The sequence below is a fragment of the Melanerpes formicivorus genome, unplaced genomic scaffold (assembly GCF_026170545.1).
Source record: "Melanerpes formicivorus ecotype bairdi unplaced genomic scaffold, bMelFor1.0.p_v2 SCAF_41, whole genome shotgun sequence".
Classification (NCBI taxonomy): domain Eukaryota; kingdom Metazoa; phylum Chordata; class Aves; order Piciformes; family Picidae; genus Melanerpes; species Melanerpes formicivorus.
In genome coordinates, this window is record NW_027142393.1 from 5485286 (window position 1) to 5510166 (window position 24881).

A 24881-nucleotide genomic window follows, 5' to 3' on the forward strand; every position below is an offset into this window, starting at 1 on the left:
AAACTGATCTGAATAATCAGATTAACACACTAAAGTGCCTGAAGCAACAAACGACCTCTATTCAGATTTTATTCCAGCTTTAAGTAAAAAATCCCTGGGTTAACTGTCCCTCAGAGGCTACAGGCCGTGCTGATGGAGAAAACAGATCCATTGCTTCGAAACCAACGATGAGCAAAGCTGGGAAAACGAAAGCTTTCCCCAAAAGTCATTTTCCAAAGCAAAAGTCAACATGGAACAGAAAACTAAAAAGTATGACAGATAGGAGAAAGTTATACCAACTATTCTCAGGTCAGAATGAGTTCTGCACCTACACATAATTTCAGTTGTTCAGGAATCAACAGATGATGAAACTAACCACAAACCATTTTAAAGGCATCCAGGTCTACTTTTCCACACACTTAATACACAAGCAAACAAGCCATTTAAATGACATCAACTACAAGCCATTGCTCCCCCCATGCCTTTCATTGTCATTTGTACTCCCACTTGTGAACTGATCTTGCAAGTGACTTAACTGACTGCAAAGTGAGCTCTTGGGAGGGGATCAGCGTTAAAGGAACAAGCAGGAAGGAGGCCAAGAGGAAGCCTGGGCTCCAAGTCTCACCCAGTGATCCTCTCCACTACACAACAGAGGCAGGTACAACAATAAGAGGTTCCCACCCCATGAACTCTGGAAGTTTCCCAAATGCTGGAGACATTTACTCCCCCAGCCTAGCGCTGCCTACGCCAAGAGCTACTCTGTTGCATCCTCCCTGGCATACAATTGTTTTTCCTTTCTACAAAGCAGCCAGTTAAATTACACATCGAATGATAATTTGCCTTTGAACTACTTAAGAACTCAAGCCACAATATAGTGCAAAGAGCAAATGTCACATGAACAAAGGTCGATAGTGCTGGCACAGACTGTTCTCTACTCAATTGATTAAGTACCACTAATTAAAGGCTAAGCAGCTGTCAGTTCTGAAACCATACTACAGCAAGAAGACAATCAAACTAGAGCTTCCAATAATGCTTGTCAGCTAGGCAGGCTGAGAGCTGAAGTGTAATTAAAAAAACCCTTCAGACACAGAATTACCATCTTGCAAGCTCACAAAACTCATCAGCTCCATTCCATGTATCTAGGAGTGACATCAAGGGAGAGCACAGGAGACTCCAAATGCTGAAAAAAAGGCTACAGACAGCAGCCTCTTTTACAGAGAACTCAACACAGGAGTTCTCCTCCCCAGTCTCTAGCATCCAGCTTCACATGAAGTCCACTTTGAAAGCACTTAGCCCATCTTTCATCTCTAAAGAAACAGCAAAGAAGCTGTCAAACTGGAAATAACGCACTACCTCTGTTTTGTGTCACCTAGTTTTGATTTCCTCAGAAAGAAAAAGACAAGTAGCCAATGGAAAGTGGCAACTGCAGTATTTGCCACCAAAATCAAATACGAAGTGGCTTAGGGAAAATCAAAAGCAGTGTCATGGGTAAGCAACCTAATTCAGGGGACTGGTACACACCAGCTCCCTAGGTTATTCCATGCCAACAGGTTTCTGAATCAGCTGAAAGAATATCTCTTTCCACTATATATCCTGAATGCCACATGCAAACACAGGTCACAACAACGTTGACAGATACATGCCAGCAAAGCCATTTGTTGTAAAGAACATAAAACCCCTTTATAGCTGACAAAGCATCACTTTAAACCAGGTTACCAAAAACCACACTGAAAAGCTATTAAACTCGGGTAAAATGGAACCAAGAGAGCTGGGGGGTTTTGTTTAATCTCACTCCAATACTGAACATACACTCTTGCCAAAACTCAGACCCACCACACAAGTTTAATAGCTAAAATATTACCAAAGAACCCAAACTTTTATGCAAAACAATCCACGCTCTGTAACACACTACCTGTACTTCTGCAGAAACCCACTCAACTAGGGCAAAGTGATCATCTCTTCTCAGGAACTATTACAACCTCTAAATTGCCACTATGAAAACACCTCCACCCCTCACATTGTTGCAACAATTCTCCCCTAAGCACAGAACACAAAGTGAAGCACAGATTTCCTACTTGAATTTGATAAGGCAGTTCCAATAGGAGTCTTTCGGGTAGGGGTGGGACAAGAAGAAATTGTTAGAAACAAAATGTGGAGGACACAAACTAGGAAGTTTCCTCCAGAAACCAAAGCAAGGAAGAAGTCTTGTGAATATGCAACAGATTTTGCACAGGGAGAAAGGGGAACCAAGAGTTGAGGTATGAAACTCTCTTGGAGAGCACGTATTTGATGTGACACAGAAGGCGCTCGGCAACCAGAGGTGAAGGACTTCTATTATGTCCTAAAACGCAGGGTGCAGAACACCGATGGCTAAACTACCCAGCTGCTCTTCCTCCTCAGACTGACGACCCCTGCAGACTCAGGAGAGGGCTGTATGCCCCTCCAGCATCTCTATGCTAGTAGACTTCTGAAACTACCTAATTCACACGAGTTCATGGATCATCAGCACCTTGTTTTGCTGCTGTTACCATCGCCTGTGTGGTGCTTAGCTGACGTGACACTTAGGGAAGCACTAACTGTGACTTTTAAATCAAAGTGCTTTAATGTAAGTAGTGAGGGAAGATCTAAAAGACAAGGGGGAAGGGAATGACGCTGACACTTTTCTGCATGCTTTCATCCAGGGCACAGCATTTTGAAGATGGCAGGATTTTATAACCACAAGTATCAGGTTGCTGCCTTTAATAACTGAAGCAATCTCACTTGGATTGCTTTACTCAACCATGTTTTGCTAAATACATAGGAAACAGGGCAGCATGTTGTGACAGTTAAGTGTCCCTGTGGAAAGGGATTTTTATTTCCAGAAACCATAAAATTTTTAGTAAAAAGAGAACAGGGAACCAAACTTTTATTTTTTTGAAGTAGTTAAAATGCCTTGGCAGTCATACAAATGGCTCGGCTTCAGCACCACTGTGGTACGAATTCCTCTAAGCATATGGGAAAGCTATCACAGCAAAGCACTCTGCAAACTGATAAGAGCAAGGAACGGCCCGGCCTGACTCTCACAGATTGTTCTTCCTGGCAGCAGGTTACAAACAATCTTTGTCGCACAAATGCTATTTCCATAACTCCTCAAAGCATTTTAGACAGCAAGAACATCTTCACAAAGCCACATCTTCAGATGCGACGGGGATTTTAGGATGTCACATTTGAAAAAACATTGCGAGTTTATCAATCACACTCGTGCTCGTTTTCTCTGTTTGGGAATTTCTTCCATTCTTTAAGCTCCTCGACTACTTCTGCTCTCAAGCAGCAATTTTCAGCGGGCTCCAGTGAATTTCAGCAGATGACATCATCAGGTGAAAACCAGTGTTAGTCAACCTCACTTCCTGACGACGTATGAAATGGTGCACGCAGCACATCTGAATCAGGTGTGAGCTTTTCAACATTACTCATTTGCTGCTACAGCATCTCCGAAAGTTTGTCACGGCCCAGAGTAGGGAGCCCCTCCCCACCCCCCCATGTTTTCTCCGCCGGATGAGAACTTCCCAGCGCAAACTGTGGTACGGCGGTTGGGGATCTGCGGCACACAGGCAGCAAAACAAACGTTACGGGCCGCCGGCAGCAATGCCTGCCGCAGCCGTGCAGCTGCGAGCGCTCCTGCCAGGGCCTACACGAGCCCATCGGGAAGGGCGTCCTGCCCACCGTATGGGTTACCTACGCTGAGCCTCCCGGGGTGCGCGTGCGGGCCGGCCCCGGCCCCCGGGCGAGGAGGCTTCGCAGCGCAAAGGCGGACGCGAGGCACCCTCCCGCTAGCCCCGCCGCCCGCCGGCCGGCCCCCCACCCCACTCCCGCTGCCGGAGGGAAGAGCCCTGCAGGCCGCTGCCCTGGGCAGGGGGACCCGGTCCCGCCCCAGCGACACGGGCGATGGGCCGGAGAGAGCACAATAAAGGCCTCTTCCCTGCACACATACACCCCGACTGCCGGCAGCACCCCCGCGCCGGCCCGCTCGCTCGGTACATACCGGAGCGCAGCGCTGGCCCGGCAGCGCAGCGGGTTTCATACTGCCGGGGCGGGGAAGAAGGTGTGACGGTCACCGGTGCCCGACGGCAGGCGGAAGCTGCGAGGCTGGGCAGTGGCGGAGCCGCATCGCTGCCCGAGCCCCCGCTCCTGCTGTTGTTCTGCCGTCGCTCCTCCCCCGCGCTCGGCACCTCGCGGCTCCCGTACGACCCCGCTGCTGCCGCCGCTCCGGTTGCCGCCGCACTTCCGGGCAGGGAGGGGTCACGCCGCCGCGCGCCGCGCTGCTTCCATCCGGGCCCTCGCGCGAAGCCGCGCCCCTCTACCTCCGCGACCGAGGCGGGGCGCGAGGGAGTGCGGCCGCTGGGCGGGGCGCGAGGGAGTGCGGCCGCTGGGCGGGGCGCGAGGGAGTGCGGCCGCTGGGCGGGGCGCGAGGGAGTGCGGCCGCTGGGCGGGGCGCGAGGGAGTGCGGCCGCTGGGCGGGGCGCGAGGGAGTGCGGCCGCTGGGCGGGGCGCGAGGGAGTGCGGCCGCTGGGCGGGGCGCGAGGGAGTGCGGCCGCTGGGCGGGGCGCGAGGGAGTGCGGCCGCTGGGCGGGGCGCGAGGGAGTGCGGCCGCTGGGCGGGGCGCGTGGCCGGGGCGGGCCCGCGCGGCTGAGCGTGTGAGGCCGCGCCGCGAGCCGTGAGGTGCCGGCGAGTCCCCGCGGCGGCTGTCGGGGTGCAGACGGGCGCATTATGTCCGGAGCAGGCGGTGGGGCCCCTCTGCGGACGCTTCGGATTCTCGAGGAAGGGGCCAGGCAGCAGCGGAGCGGAGAAGGGCGGGAGTGGGCCGTGGGAGCTGTCGCGGGGGTCGGCAGTACTCCCTTGAAGCAAATGTCCGATCGTCACCCCTCTTCCTGACGGGTTCACGCTGCGGGACAGGCTACGGCCTCTGAGGACTCGTGTTTCAATTAGATACTTCAGCTGGATTTGACCTAGGCACGACGCTTGTGAGCTCCATATGCTAGCAGTTGTTAGGGCCTGACAAGAACCAGCCCACGGGTAATGCCGGGTTTGTTTTGGTTACCTGAGGGCCAGGGCTGTACAGAGAATAGACTCTAAGGAGAGAGTTAAGACTCGGGACACCGTCAGTGCTGCTGACGAGAGTGAGCGCTAAGGATCCCGCGCGCGGGGTGGTGCTGCGCGAGGACACCCAAGCCAGCAGGGTCTGCGCACCGCTGCGTTAGTGAGGAAGGCCCTGGGGGATTCGTCCTGCAGAGGGCAGCTGCCCTGGCACGCCGTGCTGCTCTTGGTCTTGCTGGGTCACTCAGAGCTGTCTCGGGAACCTGTCCCACACCACTGTATTTTCAGGTGGCTCAGCGGTTTTGTTTATTTGGAGTCTTTTTCATACCAGGCCTTGTAGGAAATAGCTTTACAGCCACAACCAGGACTTCATTTAGCTGAACCGGATGCTTGGAGGAGATCCAGGCTGTTGCCTTTTTTGTGGACCATTACTTAGAAGAAAAAACACTCAACCTCTGTTGGTTGTGTGAAGCACAAGTAGAACACAAACTACCAGCATTCCTGGATCTGTAAGCAGAATAGCTCTATGCCCGGAGACACTGTTGAAACGGGAAGTAAACAATGTCCCGTTTCAGACAGCAGAATTCAGGCTCTTCTACTGGAAGTCAGAAGTGCATTCCTAGTTTTAACTGAAGAGTCCGTAATGGGAATATTGCATTTGAATGCAAAGCAGGGAGCCAAGTGACTCTTCATCTGTAGTAGATGAAGCTCAAGCTCGAGCTAGTGGAGGTCTGCGAGGGTGGATCCATAACAGAGCCTGTGAAGAATGCATGTACACTTGGCAGCAGACAAAGGTGAGATTATAGCTCATGAATACCTTGGGCTGAGAAGTTCTTTTGCTAGCCTCAGATCCGTAGTGTTCTTGTGTCAGGGGGCAAGTGCCCCCAGAAGAGCATGTGAGTGGTTGCCGAGCAAAGCTAGATCTGGAGTCTCCAGTTGGTTTTAACAGCAGTTTAAGTTATTTTCCTGTACTTTTCATTCACCACTGAGTCCTGTTCCCTGCTATTTCCCCTTGGATTCCCAATTTTATAGCCTTAAGCTTGTTTCTCCTCCCCTTGCTAAATAAATGTGCACCACTGTAGTACCAGCCTCCTGCGCCACGCTCAGGTGCAGCACCGTGGCCTCAGCACACAGCTGTGTTACTTGCCTCACAGCAGCACTTAATGGGTCAGCTGGGATAAGTGGCCCTTTATGCCAAGCAGTTTAGAAAACATAGGAGGTAAACACATAGGTTGTCATCTAATCAGGACAGAAAATGATTGAGAAAAACAAAACGACAAAGCACATGTACAGGATAAAGATGCCAGCTGAGACCAGAGAGAGGACCAAACTGTCCTGGGCCTGGAGTGGATCCCCTAGATCATGCTCTCTCAAAGCAGGCAGGAGGCCCCACAGGAAAGGACAGTTACAAAATACACTACTTTCTGCCAGAAATAAGAGTATTTGCACCTATCAAAGCTTTTCAGGGAAGGTGCCATTTTATTTTGTTGTCTAAAAAGAGATTAAGGTCAAAAGAAGAAAAACATCCTTTACTCCCAGCATCCCCTGGGACAGAGCAATGTTTGCGCTGCTGGCATAGCACAGCAGACCATACAGTACCACACCACACCATTTTGGTTGGAAGGTACCTGCCACAGTCATCTAGTCCAACTCATGATGTTCCTCTACTACTTTAAATCTGTGTCTCTTCTTGAGGGCTGGCTTTTTGAAGCATCTTACCTAACAATTCTTGAGAGTTTCTCTGTAGAATAATTTTACTCCAAAAAGAACAACAAAGCACATCCAGTGATAAAGGGGTGTGATCTAGTCTAGTTCACCACAATACAAGTCTTCCCTCTTTCCAGGGCCATCAAGTTTCATGCTGTTGGGATCTGTTTCTTGTATGTTAAACATCAGATTTCCTGTGTTTCTGCTGGAGAGCATTTATTCTCCATTATTGACCATATTTCTTCACCTTTGTTTTGTGAAGTGAGTGAACTCCCCGAATTCAGCTGCTGTAGGTGATGATGTTAACTCTCAGAGCGTGTAAAACAGATTTATTTCAGCATTAGGTGGATGAGCAGTCCACAGATATAAGTAGTTGCATATGTAAATACAGGTGTACATTATTTAGGAGGTGAAGTTACAAGTGGAAATCATTCTCTGCCCAAGCAGTGATGACAGTTCAATGGTGAAACAATAGGGCCTCATTACAGATTCAGTATAAACTCTTTGAGATCTTACTGGTGAAGGGGAGCATTAAACACGTACCCTCATGTGTGAGCACCTTGCTGCAGTGTTTTCAAGATGCACAACAGGAGGTGTGACTAAAATAAGCTTTTTGAAATAAATTCAAGACAAGAATATTAACTTCCTATTTTTAATGAAGTTAATTATTTGCATTAATTTATGCTCAGAAAATCAATGACCGAAAACCCAAGACAGTGCTAGTGTCACATACTTACTGTTTTCTTTTGCTGTCTGTTGTCCAAAAGAGAGTGTTTTCTGCAGGAATCATGCTAAATCCGTAATGCCTTCTTTCACTCTACCCTATTTCCTTTCACGAGAGGAAGCAGACAACATCACAGACGTACTGCCAAGATGTACAAGGGATTTTGCATTCAGTAAATGCAGAGCCTGATCTAGCTGATAAGAGTCACCATTTTATGGGCACTTTTAAAAGTGTATAAAAATTCATCTGGGAAGTTTTCCGTCTTCATAAAATACAGTGGCTTCAGAATTCGAATTGCTTTGTGAATTTGAAATTGCAGGGTATTAAGGCACTATCCAGTTTAGATTGACTTTTCTACCTTGACTTCTTGTTGTATTTTCCCTATAGCTTTTGGTCCTGAAAAGGAAAATAATGAAACTTGATAAGCTGCAACAGACAACTCATTTCTTACAACTTAATGATACAGCTTTAAAGTATTCAGTGAGGTTTCAGCAGAATGGGTCTTCACCTGAAAAGGTCAATGTTTTGAAACCAGCATTCCTCCCTGTAACACAGGCTGGTTTTGGCAGGTCTTTAGCAAAGAGGCAATTTCTGCTGAGAGAGGAGGAAAAGACTGTACGGATAAAGTGTTCCAGTGGCTATAGCAAAGAGCCTGGGGGTGCTGAGAGAGTCAGATCTGAGTGTCTGTTTTTCCTGATTCAGGGAGAATGTTGAGATCCTGTCTTTCACATCACAGATGCAACCTGAACCACCAAACTACTAGCTGGTATGCGGTTAGAGTCTTCCCCGTTCTTCCCTGTTTATGCTTTGTACAAACAAACCTTAACTTTAGCTGAGGCTTGAACATGGGGCTTCCAGTCTTTGCCTGAGTTCAGCAACTGTTGTGTGTGAGCCTCCCTTCCTTCTTTTATTCAAAACAAATAAACAAACACTTAACAGATTGTCATGCAAACTGTGAAAACATTTGAGTTTTCCAACTGTCACGAGACAGGCAAGCGTTTCCTGCACAGCTTTAGTCAGCTTTTCAACAGAATAGAATACAATTAACCAGGTTGGAAGAGACCTTTGAGATCATCAAGTCCAACCTATACATTTCAGTTCAAGCACAGCTTATATGCTAAAAAAGAGTTACTCAATGGAATTTGTGTTGTATAGCCACGTTTCTTTCCCTTCATTTCTGTTTCTTCATTCGCTCATGCTTACATCTTAAAATAGATAGCAAGACCTTCAAAGCAGGTATCAGACCTTCCTGTGGATATTTCTTTAATGCATAATGGCAGAAAACCAGGCAGGAAGCCTGGTTACAATACTACATGGCATTGCTTTTTCTGCAGAATGGTGAGCTACAAATTGCTGACCATCTTTGGTTTGCTTCTCCCCAGCATTCTCTAGCAGGTTGTCATGAGATTCTTCTCAAAAAGAATCCCAGATTCCTTTCATCCACTCCTACAAATGTTCCACTTTTTCCCTTAGTTTTCCTTCATGTGCACATAAGTTGTTGGATTCATTCACATTTGCTAGAACACCACAACCATATTTGTACAGCTGTGTGCTCTGTCTCAGGTTCTTTCTGCTTTGCTCTCTTCGTTGCCATTCCAGTGCCACTGAGGCTCACAAGTAAGATGGCAGACCAGTGGTATGATTTGATCTGCAGATGCTTGACAGCTACTACTGCTTCCAAGTTGGTGTTCCTGGCTGCAGCCGTGACATGTTCACAAGTCTTTCAAGTACACACATGTGTCCAGTGAGATGTCACAATGAGAAGGGAAGGCAATCTAAACAGAGGAATCAGTACTGCTGGCTGAGTATGCAATTCAAAACAAGGGCTACAACAGCCGTTAAAAAATGTAGTTTCCCAGGTTGCAACCTGGACACTAAATACACTCCAGGATGTGGTAACATTTTATAATCATCTCTAGTGGGAAAGATGATTTTTTAGTGGTTAATTGAATAGATGATTTTCAGGTCTTGCTAAAGCAAAGAAAGCCAATCTTTAAAGCTCTTTGTAAATCAGCATTCCTCTCCTTTCCCAATGAAAAGTAAAACCAAACTGTGTTTTTACATGCCCAACCTTTTCACCTCTGCTCCCTTCTGCTCTCCAGAAAAACAATGAAACAGAAAGGAGAATACCTTTTAAAGCTTTTTTTGTTTCAGGGAGTGTTGAAACTTCTTTTTATACCAGATAGCAACAACAGAGAGCAAATTTGTGGCTTATATTCATAAACTTTATAATGAAGCCAAGTGTGGTCTTTTCCTCATTTCAATGCCAAGTAGCTTTTACAATGCCTTTAAAGTCAGTTTCATAGAGGGAAGAACAAGCATGGAGTTCTGAGTTTTACATGGGCACCAAACACCATCTTGTATAAATTCAGATAAAACCAGCATCCGAGCACAGTTCCTTGGGCTGAGAGAATACAGCAAACTGAAGATTTGACTGAAGAGCAAGCTGCTAAGGCACATTGAGAGAGCTAAAACTACACTTCAGAATGTAAGGAAGGCAAGATGTCTTGAACTTTATTACCCTATTTGTTTCTGAGATGCTGTGGTGTTGCCTCTTTAAATGGCCTCCTGCTTTCTAGCCGACAAATACATTCCTTAATAACATTACTCACAAACGCACTTCACAACATCAATATTCTCCACAGTATCCGTAGTGACAAAGATGTAATTGCCATTGGGAGGGCTGGGTTCAATGTTGGGTTTGTTTCTTTTACTTTGTGTTATTAGTTTCATTAAAGTTGCTTTAGGTTCTTCTCCAGTTCATAAGCCTCTCTCCCTTATTCCCTCCCCCTCCCACTTTGGGAAGGTGAATAGAGAGCATCTGTGGCTTGTTTAGTGCTCAACTCTAACCCTTGTTTACCAGATAAAAAGAAAAACTTCAAACACCTTTCAGGATTATTGGAAGGATACCAATACCAAGCTGAGAACACAGAACAGCCTCATGATGATTTCTAATAGAGTTATGCTTGATAGCTGGAATTCTGACATAGCCAGCTTTGTCATTTTGAGCATATAGGGGGTTCTTATCTGGTTTTAGTTATTTTGGCATCTATTTAAATCTAACAGCTTTTTCTTCTAGTCCATTTCTTCTTGCTGGCAAGGATTTTGTTTCTCAAGATGTATTATGAATCATAAACTGAAGGGGTTTTGCTCTGGGGTTGAGAGACAAGCATGGAAGGGTCCTAATCCTAAAGTAAACACTCAGATAACGTAGTACAAGCAGAGTGTGCCACTCAGTGATGGTGATCATCTGAATAGATAGCTTAAGGCTGTGGTCAGAAAAAGGTAGATGAAGACAGATACCAGTCTTCTGAGTCATATTATCTCTGGCATGTGACATACATAGTGACAAAACAGTGTTGGAATCCATTTGCAGTACTGCAATTGAATGCAAACCTCATCTGAGATTCTAGCTTTCAACTGCTTTACCAGATTTACACAGCACCAATGCTCAGTGGTGAAGAGAAGCGTCCAGGAAACTCCCTGCACATTTGCTCAGATAAGGGTAAAATCCCACTTCTAGTGCACGGTGAAAGCAGCTGCTTCTTTTAAGAACAGTGTGTTGACACTATTGATTTGGAAAGCTGTGAGATTTTCAGTGATTGTACACCATGATGCAGCACATCTGCATGCAGCTTGGATTCAATATCCCTTAAAAAAGAATTTTCCTACACATACATCAAAAGCTCATTTCTTGAGATGCTTCATTTCTTTTGACTCTTACTTATTCTGTACTTTGACCACTTTGTACTGTCTATGTTTAGCCTGTGTCTGGGCTGCATCCTATCATCAGTGTGGCTTCTCTGAAACTGCTTTTGAGCACCTGTATGCAGGTGGTTATTTTGCATCTAAGAGGGGAAAAAGCAAATCAAAAAGCTCAGAGCACACTGGAGGAAAAACTCACATCTGCAATTTAAAAGATAATGTGTCTGTGGCTGAAAACAGTTTATGGTGGCAAGTTATGATTAACAAACAAACTTAAGAAAGGAAATGCTTTCCGAAGTGTTGTCTCTGGTCCATGAGAAAAGAGCTTGCCTAGCCAAGTTAAGAAAAGAAGAAAAATAGGATTAACCTGCAGAGTGCAAGCTAAGAATTTAATTAGGTAATTCTCATGGCAAAGCCTGCTAACACTTCACCAAAAGCATATATTGGGAATGAATACATCAGGTTTTATCTCAAAGATTTTATATAAGGAAAAGGACTTTCCTGCCTGTTAATACTGTGGACGTGCAGACTAACTCAAAGCCTGGACCAAGGAGGGCAATGTTGCACTGGTACAATAGCTTGGTCAGAGCAGCAGTATAGAATGCAAGGGAAAATAGGTCTTTGTCTATAGAAGTAATTCCCACAGCTGTGTCTGAGAAAGCAGAAAGCCTAAAGAAGTCCTAAAGCTAGGGGCAAGACCTCACCAAGTGTGCTATACATGCGTGTACAGTAGAAGAAGTCCATTACTGGGACAGATCGAGCCTGTGCCAGAATGATTACTGTGGTGCTTTCTAATGGCTTTTAAATAAAGCTTTGCCCACACCATGTGTCCACCTGCAAAGAGCCATCTAGGAAGCAGAATCTCCTGCTTTTAATGGAAATATGTACATTCTTTCTTCTGATGTGTATCAGAAGGATCCACACCCTCTGAATTCTACCAAGTACTGGTTTTCTTGTCATGTAGTCCTATCTAAATTCACTGTATGGTATCCCTAGCTTCTACCCTTGTTTGCTTGGAACTTCCTTCTTCAGTCCAAGGAAGGAGAATTAGCACTGACCCCTGCTTTTACTCATCAGTACTATCTGCTTCAGATAAACTGACTTCCATATGTCCGACATGAAATCTCATTCTAGGCACACTTTAACAGCAGGATCTCATCTGGAGAAGGGAAAGAATTCCCTTGTACTGGCCAATTGTTTATCTCAGGTAATACTACCTTTCTCTGGCTTCTAGTTCCTGGACTGCTCATGTGCCTAGAAGTGGTTAGGTCTTATCTCATGGATGTGTGCACCTTGTACCTTGGGAGTGTGCCTCTTTCCTACCAAAAGTTTGCCTCTTTTCTACCCAAAATGAACTTAAAAAAGAAACTAGTTCATGAGAGTTCCTTATCAGTGGCAAATATATTTACTTATGAAAAATGTGGATGGTGACATTGTGTTTGCATTGGCTTCTTTACAAAGATAAGCCTGTCAATAGTTTGCTTTGAAATCCATCGAAAACACTGGATTTACATGCGAGTAGGCCAGCTATCGAATGGTCAATCTTGTTCTCCGCCCTGTGCACTAATAACAGAGCACAGCTTTGCACAGGACTTTCAGAAAAAGTATACAAGAAGAGTGGAGCTTTGTACAAACATGTTTGTACAGACCAGGGATGCCTCTGAGCACCTGAGGAAAAAACGTGCTCGTGGTAGTACAACATTTAGTTCCTAGCAAAGCTGCAGTTACTCAGTATGGCATCAGGTTAATAAAGCCTTAGTTAGCTCTTTGTAGGCCCAGGCGGCCTCGGGAGTGTAAGGCCTGTTTGTGTGCTCTTGCAGGCTGCTGTGTCCTACCTGGGAGCAGGCACGTTAGGAACAGAGTTAGTGCCAGCCATGTAGGAAAAGCTTCTGCTGGACAGCGAGAGCGGCTGAAACTCTGCAGCATTTGAGGCTTTTCCAATTCATACATTATGAGCCTCTTGTGCAAGCAATTAATTGGATAGCACTTAGGTGAGAAGCACAAGCTGCAAGAGAGGAGTGTAGATGAGACAGCAGGAATCTCTATCTATGTGACACAGTTCTAGGATTTCTTTAAGTAGCAGGTGAAGAAAAAAAAGTGACTGTGAAGCTCGAGCTGGTACTGTTCAGCACTGCCTAGATCAAATTTGATGTCACTGAGCAGATTCATGACACCCACAACATGGAACCACATGTAGTTAACAAGGCAATGTTGAAGAAATGAGGATAAAGCTGTGTTTGTCTCCTTTTTTTCTCTTTTAAAATGCTGTTCTATTGGGAAGCAAGAACATCAAATGATTGACAGTCTTACTAGGAATAACTCTCAAAATACTGGAATGAGTAATAAGTGTCTGATGAGAACTACGATCTGAGGCAGAATGAGGTCGTGGAGTGGAAAGGATCAAAATACTAAAAGCCATTAGTGCAGAACAAATACAGAAGTTCAAGGTAAAGGCACACTGAGAGGCAGACCAGGCAGGCACTGTCTGTGAAAGCAGACTCACTGTAGAGAAAACAGGCAAAAGGCAGGAAGTGAAGTGATTAGCCTAAAATATTACTGAGTGTTCCAGGTGAGAAGAAAGTATCCCAGTGTTTGCTCCCTGAGGGAAGTGAAATATGAAGCACATGTGAGCACATGTAGGGGCTACCAAAAGAGAACAAAGGTTGTGTGACAAGACTCTGTCCAAGGCTCTCCACATACACACTTCTCATCCAGAAAAATCTGATTGCTGTTTTTTTCTTTGCTCTAAGACCAGTAACAGTGTGGGTTCTGGCTGACTGACAGCTGCAATCTTATTCCAGCACCACTGATAAGCAATTGATAAGTGACCATGAGAACTGTGAGACCAGTGGCCTTGTTCTCAAAAATATTCCTCAGAAGATAATATCTTGTTGGCTGGGTTTTGTACCAGGTGGCACAGAAATGCCCTACATCCCAAGAAAACTGCTTCTGCAAACACCGAGTAAATAAATCTCAGGTGAGTCACTAGCTTGCCCCATCACAGACATGGTTCACTTTTTTCTAAAATCAAGTTGTAGGATTTCATTTTTTCCCTATTTTTTTATTCCATTTTAAAGTGACTTCTAAAATGTTTCCTAATGAAAAGCTCAAACTAGACAACTGTGTAACACAGACTCCTGTTCCAAAATGTGTTGACTTCTCTCCTTACCTGCTATTCTTTTAGACACACCTAGACTTGAAATCCGGAGTCACTTTGGTTCTGTTCAGTATTTTGACAAATAGTAAATAGTTGTCTGAAGGAAGCGAGGAACATGTGCCACTGTGATAAAAACTGTGCCTTGATAATGAGTATCAGGTAGCATTCACTGCTCTGGAATAAGGAACTGACTCCACTTTCCACGTGTAAGGCAGGAGGAAGCCTGAGTTTACAAAGCTGTGCAGAAGGAGAGAGTTTGTGAGTCAGCTGTTTTTCAATATTTATGAAAACAAAGCTCTCACATTTGGACAAAAGCCAGACTGCTCTGAGAAAATCTCACAGAAGCAGACTAACAATGTTAACACTGACAGGATATGAAATGTTCTCAGTTCAGCAGCTTGGATATAAACTAAAGGCTAAGAAGATGGCACGTGTTTCTGTACTTGAAAAGCTTCCTCCAGAATATTCTTTCGGGGACATTTTGAAAAGACAAATTGTACTGAAGTTCTTCAGTCTGTCACAGTAGAGGACAGCTTCTGAGCTGTGGAGAGATGCTTTCAAATGAATCATAGATCATTTTATCTGAGAATTTATAAACCTTTCTTGTTCAGTTGGGTTTTTTTCTCTCTCTCTTCAAATATCAGAAATACACCACCCAACTGTAACCCAAGTACATACTACCAAAATATCTATCTTAATGAAAACCAAGTGTTGGAGAGCCTCATTAGTTGAATTTTATGTATTCTTTTTAGACTAGCTCTCTGTTCAAAGTTAAAGTGTCAATGTAAAGCTCAGTGAGGAAGCATCCCTGCTTTAATGGGAGCTCTGGCTGAAAACAAAAGCCCATATTGTATGAAGCTGGAAGCCTGCCTTAGTGGATCTCATTAGGAAAAAAAATGCAGTACAGGTGTCATGAGCAGAGAGAATATGTACAAGAACCTACACAACAGGTGATTTTAAGGCTAATGAAAAGCTCCCGACCTCTGACTCAAAATACGTGGATTTAACGTGGGAGCTTTTCCTGTTTATGACAATCTGCATCAGTACACAAAAGCTGGTGAAATCTCATCCTGCTCGGACAAGGCACATACAGAATGGAGAAAGAAGGCAGTGTTTCCTGAGCCAGTGGTAGCAGAACTGCCTGGGTGCCTGCCTATGCAGTACTTCATTTATGACCTTCTGTGGGGTTGTACTTTCATATGAACTCTGTTCCAGCATGCTGTCATGGGTGATGGCCTTTGCAGTTTGGTACAGTGCTTAAAAATGACCATTTTGAAGCTCATTTCTTTCTCCTTGTGGTTCCCTATACTAACTGTAAGTTGTTATTTTCCCTTAAGGAGGGTTCATACATATTACTTTTCAGTTTGGATGTTCATTAACTGATTCATCAAGACTTTCTGTGAAGTAAGTGAATAACAATATTCATGTTTTGTTAATGGGGAAGCCGAAGAATGGAGAAGGAAAGTGACTTTTGTGGGGGCCAGTACTGTCAGTGGCAAGGCTGGGAACAAAAACCAGAGCCCTTTACTGCCAGTTTCGCTGTAACTGTTGGAGACCACTGTTCCCCTGCTGGCATCCCCACACAGAACTACGTAGAACAACATCATCAGAGCAAAGTCGAGAGTTCACAAGATAAGAAATGACCAACCAAGGATGCTAATATAACTTCCAGCCTGTAGATGCCTGCTCTAGTCTCCATCTTTCCTACCACCTTATTTTCACCTCACTCCAGTCAATGTTGACCATCATCTTTTTACATAGATACTGACTGCCTCATCATTTCCTGGCTGCAGTTCAGCTGCATGAGCCTATTCTGTCCCAGAGTGGTACAGCCCATTCAGACTCGCTGCTATAAGAAGGTCTAAATATATTTGCTTAAAAGCACTGGTGGATGCAGGGTCCCATCATAACCCTTCCCTACTGTTCCTGATTTTTCAATAACTTTTATTTTTATAGTCACTGTCCTTGTGACTGGCACAAATAGTAGGATAAGTGATGCATGGAGTCACCTTTAGCAGTTTCATGCAACTTTATTGCAAAATAGTAGTGTAATGGGTTGGGGCAGACCCCCTCCCCACCACGCGCAGAAATAACGACTCAGACAAACAGGTTGCAAAAGTGATGGAAAGTTTAAATAGAACGGTGAGTGCGTGCAGAGAGCTAGAAATACAGTGACAAGAGAAAAAAAGAACCCAAAACAGACCCAGAGAAATCCCATCCCTACCTGAGGGTACACCCGAGACCCCCAGGGCTCCTTCTTCCCCCTCCCATTGCTAGGCTAGTCTCAGCTGGCCAGATCTGAGACTGCCCATACCCCCGTGGCCTTGGGCCTAGCAAGGCCCAAAGCCAGGAGATCTCTCCCCCAGTTACCGACTGACGGAGGAGGAAGAAAAGAGGAAGTGCCAGACCCCGCCGCGAAACTTATAGTGGTGCAAGGGATCATGGTAGGAAATAACCTAATTTCCTGTGTCCACCCACTGGGCTGGACTTCTGGACACAGGAAACACCCCTGTAGCAGAGGGCACCCAGCCCAAACTACGACAAGTAGGTGATAATTTGTCAGTGTTTTGGAGGAGAAAAAAAGCAGATCTTCATTCTGGTTATTTCGAAATTTCAAACCTTAGAAGAGAGTTCAGCAAATGGAGACATAAAATTCAGCAAATTATCAACAATATTCTAAGAAATTGTTATGAAAATGAAAAGGTAGACAGCTTGTAATGTCTTAAGGGAAAGGAGACATGCAGTGGAGTTGTGGTGGTACGTAACACACCACCGTTCCTTTGGGATGGTGATGTGCAGTAGGTTAGGATGTTGAACTCCTAATGCCCAATCAGAAAAAAAGGCTAGTTCCAGCTTCAAACCATCTTGCATAAGCTTCAGTTGCTACTTAAGGTGATGTCTGTCTTCACATCATAGCAGAAAACCATCACAAACTTTATAACTGGTTCAGATAACTCAACAGCGTTGCAGTTTGTATCCATAGGTGACATGGATCAGCTTTATATGGCAGTGATTAGATACTATGCAGATACGGTCTTAGTATTTGTGGAGTCACTGCCTGAATCAGAACAAACTGGAAAGGGACCTACTGTCATCACTCCTTGTACTATGGTAACAGTCTCATCCAGACATGGTTCTGCTTCCATTCCCTCTCTGGCTTATTTCTTTGACCTGTCCATGAGCAATTTTTTGGTTACAGCCCTTGGTACATCTTAGGCTGTCTAGGTGGCTGACTGTTCCCAGTTGTTGGTGTGTTCTTGCTTTTCTGTTCTGCCTCATTCTCAGTGGACATACTATGCTTGTTCATTCCACCACTATAAGACCATTCCCTCTCAAAAACCTGTATGCCAATGGAATCCTTATTCTAGGTGACAGGAACATTCAAATTCATTGTATTGGTGATAGGCAGGTAAAAAGTCAGTAGATTGCTAGGGACATTCTCTGATTGCATTTAAAGCTCTAGGCAGAAGAGCTACTTGCTGAGCTCTTACCCCATCAGCTCTTGGACAGATCTAGGTGTTTCTTTTAAAAATACATCCTTGAAACTTCACAGCAGATGGCAAGCTGAGCTTACTGACCCCTTACCAACGTGTTACAGTGGTTAAGAACACCACACAGCAGCTTCTGTTACTGTTTGGGGGTGGGAGGTGAGCTGGGTTGTGCAGAAAAGCTGCAAAAAATGAGCTACAACATTAAATAACAAGTTTCAGCCCAGAGTAAGATTTTTATGCCTGAATGACAAAATTCCTGTAATAGAAACTGTAGCAGTGCCAATATATTAAGATGAGTAAGATTTTCTAAGGGTGTATACTGAGCAATTTCTGTTCTTTTTATTTCCTTCATTACAACTGAATTCTTGGGACTGTGCTGATTTAAGAGCTCCTATATTGGGAGCGGTCGCCTCTGCCAAGCCTTGGAAAGCACTGCGCTCCTAATGCCACCAGGGCTGTGCTGCTGTTACATGCCTTTGGCTTTCTGTAGTCTTCATCTGACCTGTGCTAAATCCCTGTTGACTATTCTCACCCTCAAGGAAATGAGATGAGATTAATGCTTCTGAGGGTGTAAAGTTTTGAAAATGAATCTGATAGTCCTGATGCCTCTTGGCTGTTTAAGGAAATGATACAAGTCCACTGGTACAGTTAACAAAACCGTTTGAGGAAATACTAACACTTCTCCTTGGAGAAGGGCGGTTTCAGTTGTGCTTGGCTTATGAAGGTCTCCCTGAAATCCTGCTTGAAACTTCAAAGACATTGACAGGGAATCAGACCAGTATGTTCCATGTCATGATGGCTCTGTCACACAGCAAGAAAAGAAGCCTGGCTTAAGTCCTTTCTCTGCCTGGTTCAGATCGAGTATTTGAGTCTCCGTTGAGTCTTTTGTCTTAGCAAACACTTCATCTGGCCCAGGCTGTTTGGGGTCTTTTGCTTGTTCGGTTTTTAATGCTTATGGACTAGAACAGTTCTTTGGAAAGACATTGAAAATGGGAAATGATGGCTGGCTTTTAATTTTGAAATATTCTTTGAGCAGGAGCTCTTTTGCTCAGGTCTTATTCTTCAGGAGCAGACTGAGTGCAGTGCACACAGTGCATACGTTAACCAGAAATCGAGGCAAAAATCAGAAAAGGCTTTAGGTGAAGGGATAGTCCTAAAGACGTCTGAGCAGACACACACAGCAGAATTCCAGCCTGAATTAAGAGCTGTGCCTGAGAAAACCATTCTTGTTGGAAGAAGAGAACAATGTTTTTCCCTTGAAGAATCATCTGCATTGGGTTCTTTCTAGATGTGCATGAAGTAATAAGGTTATTTTCTTCTGTTGGTTGTTCTCCTGTGTTCATACTATGCAAACCTCTGCATAGGCTACCTCAAACAGAATCTTTGTTACAGCACTGTGGCAGTGCTTGTCTCGTGTGTCTGGCTGCTTTGTATATCTGGGGAGCAGGCACTTCTGCAGAGACAACCAGTAAAAAAATACATATCAGCAGAAATTGTTCCTTGTTTTTCCTGAATGTTCATATTCTCATGGGAAGGATTTTCACAGACTTCCTTTAAAGGAGTGAAGCACTTGGAAGGCCTAGAGGGGCAAAAAACATGTTTCCTCTGACTGAGCATCTCTAAGTCGTTACAGGTCATTTTCAGAACACACACAGGTATCAGCTTCTTCCTTTGACTTGCTCCATAAAGCACTATTTTCCTGACAGCCTGTTCTTTACTTAGCTTCTCTGAAAAAAGATAGTTGCATTCTGAGGTGAGGTGCAGAAAAATTAAGGAATCCCAACAAGGAATTAAATATCACTGTTATAAGAGACGAGATGAGACTATCACAAAAGAAAGAAAAACATTGCTCTTTGCTGTTACTCACTTTCATTGTGTATTATCCAGGTGAATCCAGAACAGTTCTTATTCCTCTCTGTCCAGGAGCATGTGCAAGACAGTGACTTCTCATCTTTTCCAAATGCCAGGTACCTACCACACAACATTTAGTACTTTGAGTTCCAGGTTGTTCTTCTCAAGAGATCCAAAGACCTAAAATAAACCCTGTGCTTTGTATCTACCAGGCTACCAGAATCAGCAGAGCTGTCCCAGTAGATGTAAGCTGTGAGGGGCAGCAGCTTCCAGCAGCACCACAGCACTGTCAGAGGGCATTTCTGCTGGCACCAGCTATGCTCAGTCTGCTTTGTTTCTTGCTCATTTTCCCTGCACTGAAATCGTGCAGCTTTTTTCTTAACTGCTGTTCATTAGTTCTCTCCTGGAAAAATACCAGTAATTTAAAGGGTAATAGAATGCTGATGTCACTGTAGTTAGAGCAGAGGAAAAACATTTCTCTAATTACTGTTAATGCTTTCTTGCTGTTCAAGCAATAAGACATGGCCCCTGGTCTGCGCTGGAAGGTGGGTGTAGAGGTCTGTGTGAGTGAGAGCTTGCAACAGGGTGATCAGGCTAGTGCAGAGATGATGCCTGAGTCACTTCCAAGTATGTTGGAAATTGGTCTTTACAGAAGCCAAAATGTCAGGAATGAGCATGTCACAAAGGTGTAGTTTGTGGAACTGGCTAGCCTGAGAAAAATGTCACTGCACTGCATTACAGAGAGCCTCATTACATTAGGAGGTTCACATTTCCAAACCCAGGTGGTGATACTGCAGAGCTGTCCACACGAAGGATCCTGTGATAGTGACGCCCAGGACAGGGCTGGAAGTGGTTGCACCCAGATCATTATTCCTAGAGTGGTTCCTAGGAATAATTCCTATTCCTGCACCTGGTCACATGCACAGTCAGTGCCTTGAAGTGCCTCATTAGGTGGGAATTGGAATTTCAGGCCTCAGTGGATGAGCTGTAAGCAAATGCAGTAGCTGAGCTGGGCAGGTTATCTGGTCTGCCAGTGGGAGACCTCTGTCTGAATGGCTGGAAAAGACCCTGCAGCTGCACTTTTCCAGGGTACCCCAAAGTGGAAATAGAAATCTGTCCCACTGATGATAATTACATCCAGATGATGGGTCCATCTACCTTTCTGCAACCTGGCCAACAGCAGTTTATCACCAGGCACAATCCTTACTACCTAGCAGGCTGATCTGATTGAATGAATGGACATGAGCCATATCCTGGCTGCCTTGTGCTCTACAGGTTGTTGGTCTCCCTGGCAGTGCTGAGGAACACAGCCTATGTCAGACCAGTCCCCATTGCCTTGCTTTCAGTGCCTACATTCACTCGTGGTTTAAACTGCAATATCAGGCTGTGTGAATGTCAGAGCTTTTGCTATGAGAGGGGGAGTGCAGATGTGTGATAAAACATCCCAACAACAACTGCATTTGATACATGAACACTTCTTAAATCCCTTATTACCCATAATGACTGCATCTGTCTCAGCTGTGCTGTTGATTCAGCATGGGTTTATTTCTTTCTTTCAAAGAAGGAAAGATTTACTTTCAGAATCTGTTAAGTTATAAATCTTGCCATTTTAACTTCAGATTCTTAGAGTTCTGAGCTTTTGCTTTACATCTCACTGTCTGTGGTTTGTGCCCTAAGTCTGATTTCATCATGATGGAGATTTCTCTGTTTTGAAGAACTTTTATTTTTGGATGGCTCTTCATGCAGATCTTACTGGTCAGTCACACTGAGTTAGGCTAGTCCACCTGGTTCCTTTCTGGATGACAGGTGATTCTCATTAGTCAGAGTATGCTTAGGTAGTCTCTAAGCTGGGCCTAAACTAATTCATGTACTTTTGCCTTCTGGAGTTATTTAATGACTGTCTTCATCTTCTAAGTTTATTTCTTCTGACAGTTTTTAATGTGACTTTTTCAAACATCATCATATTACATATAGATTGTAGTCAGCAACACTTAGTGGCTGAGACCTGTGCTCCTTGAACAGCTTCCTAGGTTTGTCTATTATATCTGTACAAAGCTGTAATGTCAGCTTCCATATCAGTGCATAGCAACACCTGCACGGGGCAGTACAACCTTGAAATGTCTAGAAATACTTTTTTATCGTTTAAAAATATATATGGAAATTAACTTTATAGTTACTCAAATGTTTGTAATGTTGGAAGAGCACAAAATACAATAATTTCTGCATTGAGGAGATGTCTTCAAGAAATGTCAAGAAATTTCTTTACAGGATCACATAGTTCACAGGATGTTAGGGGTTGGAAGGGACCCCTGGAGATCATCCAGTCCAACTGCCCTGCCAGAGCAGGACCATAGAATCCAACACAGGTCACACAGGAACACATCCAGATGGGTCTGGAAAGTCTCCACAGAAGGAGACTCCACAACCTCTCTGGGCAGCCTGCTCCAGGGCTCTGTGACCCTTACAGTGAAGAAGTTCCTCCTCATGTTGAGGTGGAATCTCCTGTGCTGTGGTTTATATCCATTGCCTCTTGTCCCCTTACAGGGTGCAACTGAGCACAGCCTGCCCCCTCCTTCCTGACCCCCAGCCCTCAGATATTATTTATGGACAAATCCCCTCTCAGTCTTGTCTAGACTAACCATCCCCAGGGCTCTTAGCCTCTCCTCACCAGGCAGTGCTCAGTCCCTTCAGCATCCATGTAGCCCTCCCTTGGACTCCCATATATCAGGAACAGTGTGGCCAGCAGGAGCAGGGAGGTCATTCTGCCCCTGTACACTGCACTGGTTAGGCCACACCTCGAGTCCTGTGTCCAGTTCTGGGCCCCTCAGTTTAGGAAGGAGGTTGACTTGCTGGAACAAGTCCAGAGAAGGGCAACAAAGTTGGTGAGGGGCTTGGACCACAGCCCTGTGAGGAGAGGCTGAGGGAGCTGGGGCTGCTTAGCCTGGAGGAGACTCAGGGGTGACCTTACTGCTCTCTACAACTACCTGAAGGGGGGTTGTAGACAGGAGGGGGTTGGTCTCTTCTCCCAGGCAGCCAGCACCAGAACAAGAGGACACAGTCTCAGGCTGTGCCAGGGGAGGTTTAGGCTATAGGTTAGAAAGAGGTTCTACACAGAGAGAGTGATTGCCCATTGGAATGTGCTGCCCAGGGAGGTGGTGGAGTCGCCATCACTGGAGGTGTTCAGGAGGAGACTTGACAGGGTGCTTGGTTGCATGGTCTAGTTGATTAGGTGGTGTTGGATGACAGGTTGGACTCGATGATCTTGAAGGTCTCTTCCAACCTGGTCTATTCTATTCGATTCGATTCAATTGGATTCGATTCAATTGGATTCGATTCCAGTAGATCCCTGTCCCTCTTGAACTGGGGAAGCCAGAACTGGATGCAGTGTTCCAGGTCTTCCTGTATCATGTGCACGTACTGGAAGTCGCCCGCTTCTGGGTGACCAGTCCCCTTGATTTCCATCAGCTCTGAATATATTTCTTCCTCACACACAAACAAATGGCTTCTTTTTTATCCAAGTATGTGTGTCTGTATTCAGCAGGCAGCAGTTCAAACCAGAGGGCTGTTGACTAGAAGAAGGGCTTGTTCACACACACACAAAACCTTAAGAAAAAACTGTCTACAAATAAGGCATCCTAGGAGTTTTGCTAGCTGTAGTGGAGTTGTCTTTGCACAGTTAAAAAGAAAAGTGGACAATGATGGATCCAGAAAACAGGAGGCTAGCACTGAGCCACAGGTGCAGTGATAGGACAGAGCACAGTGTTGTTTCAGTAGTAATGTTACAATAGCAGCTTCCTTCTTTAAAGCCCTGGAAGGTGGCCAGCCTGGCACTGTGCTTAGGCTAATGAGCTCTGTCCTGCAGATCTGGCTCATTCAGCAGTAGCTCAGGTATCTTGGTGTCCTGTAGTGTTGTACACTGCAGCTCTGGCCTGAGAAAGTAGCCAATGAAGAGCAGAAAAGAAGAATAAGTTCTTTCATTGCCATTTTTGCTATCAAATATATCCCAGAATCCCTTTTGTAGATTCATTGTCAGCCACCTCATGGCCTGCACCTGTCACACTAGGTGTGGGGTTTCAAAAAAGAGTTTGCAAAAAAGCTGTTGATATGTTTCAGTTCAACACTGGCGTGCCCTGGAGGAGCTTGGAATGAGAGAAGCAGCAAGTGCAGGTGAAGGTCAGAGATGCTGGAGAGAAGCTGGATGATGTGATAATAGATAGGAGCAGCTAGTAAAAGGAACAAGCATGCTAGATTAGGAGGAAGATAAATAGGCCTTTGAAACTTCAGATCTTCTCCTTTCCAATTTAGCATATGAGAGTGAATTATGTCTGAGTGCTTATGGGGATCTAAAATTGAAAAATAGCCAAGCTTCTTTTCTGACTGATTTTAGTGCTCCACTAGCTCAGTTTTCACTTTGAAACATGAGTGGCAAGGAAAATTCCCATAACGGGGTGTGTAGATTGTAGAAAGGCACGTCCTCCAGAGATGACTATTACAACAGCCAAAATGTCTTCTTTTGTGTCATCACTGCAGTGATCAGGACTCCTGTATGGACTCAGAATGTTGTACCAAACTGCTCCTAAGTGATTTTAATGATTTGGAATTGCAAATAAGTTATGCTTTAGCTGTGCTAAGAGAAATGTAGTACTGAGACTGTGTCCTTGAGCATGTGTTTCTGTACTACTTTTAAACAGACTACACTATTTTATTTTTCCATGTGATGTGTCTGTAGTCTGCATTAAATTGGGCTCATGGCTAAAGACACCTGAGGTCTGCATGGTCTCAGATGTAGGGCAGGCTCTTTTGCATGCAGGCCAAACTGATTAAGAAGAATTGTAGCATCTGAAGATTTAATGCTAAGTTTATTGTTTCTAATCCTTCTAATCTGTTCTGACTGACTGTGACATGGAGTATGGACCAAATAGGCTAGACCTTCCATACACAACCAGAAATTGGAGGTGGTGTACATCTTTTGTAGATCCAAGAGTCATTGACCATTTGGGTTATAAATGCGTGGGAGAACGAAGGACATCCATGCAATCTGAACAAAACTTCCGTCTTCAGAAGCCAGGAGTCCTGCCCTTCAGTTAGCTGTAACTGCTATAATTCAAGGCAAACACTGAATGTATCACTTCAGTACAGTGGGAGGATCATTGTTCAAGGTGTGGTTCATCCCCTCGCTCTCAGGTTCAGTTTC

The 24881-nt window shown here is 44.8% G+C and overlaps 2 protein-coding genes across 3 annotated transcripts in view; one reads left to right on the forward strand and one right to left on the reverse strand.

The window, feature by feature from the left end:
• Positions 1-4273, reverse strand: part of SPOPL (speckle type BTB/POZ protein like) — a 39413-nt gene extending 35140 nt beyond the window's left edge. The window contains exon 1 of one of the 2 annotated variants that reach the window (XM_068158716.1): positions 4001-4273. The gene's annotated coding sequence lies outside the window, so the exon portion shown is untranslated. The remainder of the gene's footprint in view (positions 1-4000) is intronic. The other variant, XM_068158712.1, reaches the window with a different exon arrangement.
• A 502-nt stretch (positions 4274-4775) lies between these two features.
• LOC137451311 (uncharacterized) overlaps positions 4776-24881 on the forward strand; it is a 234599-nt gene continuing 214493 nt past the window's right edge. Inside the window, exon 1 of the mRNA XM_068158719.1 lies at positions 4776-5846. Coding sequence (XP_068014820.1) covers positions 5715-5846 — 132 coding nt within the window. The 5' untranslated portion in view covers positions 4776-5714. The remainder of the gene's footprint in view (positions 5847-24881) is intronic.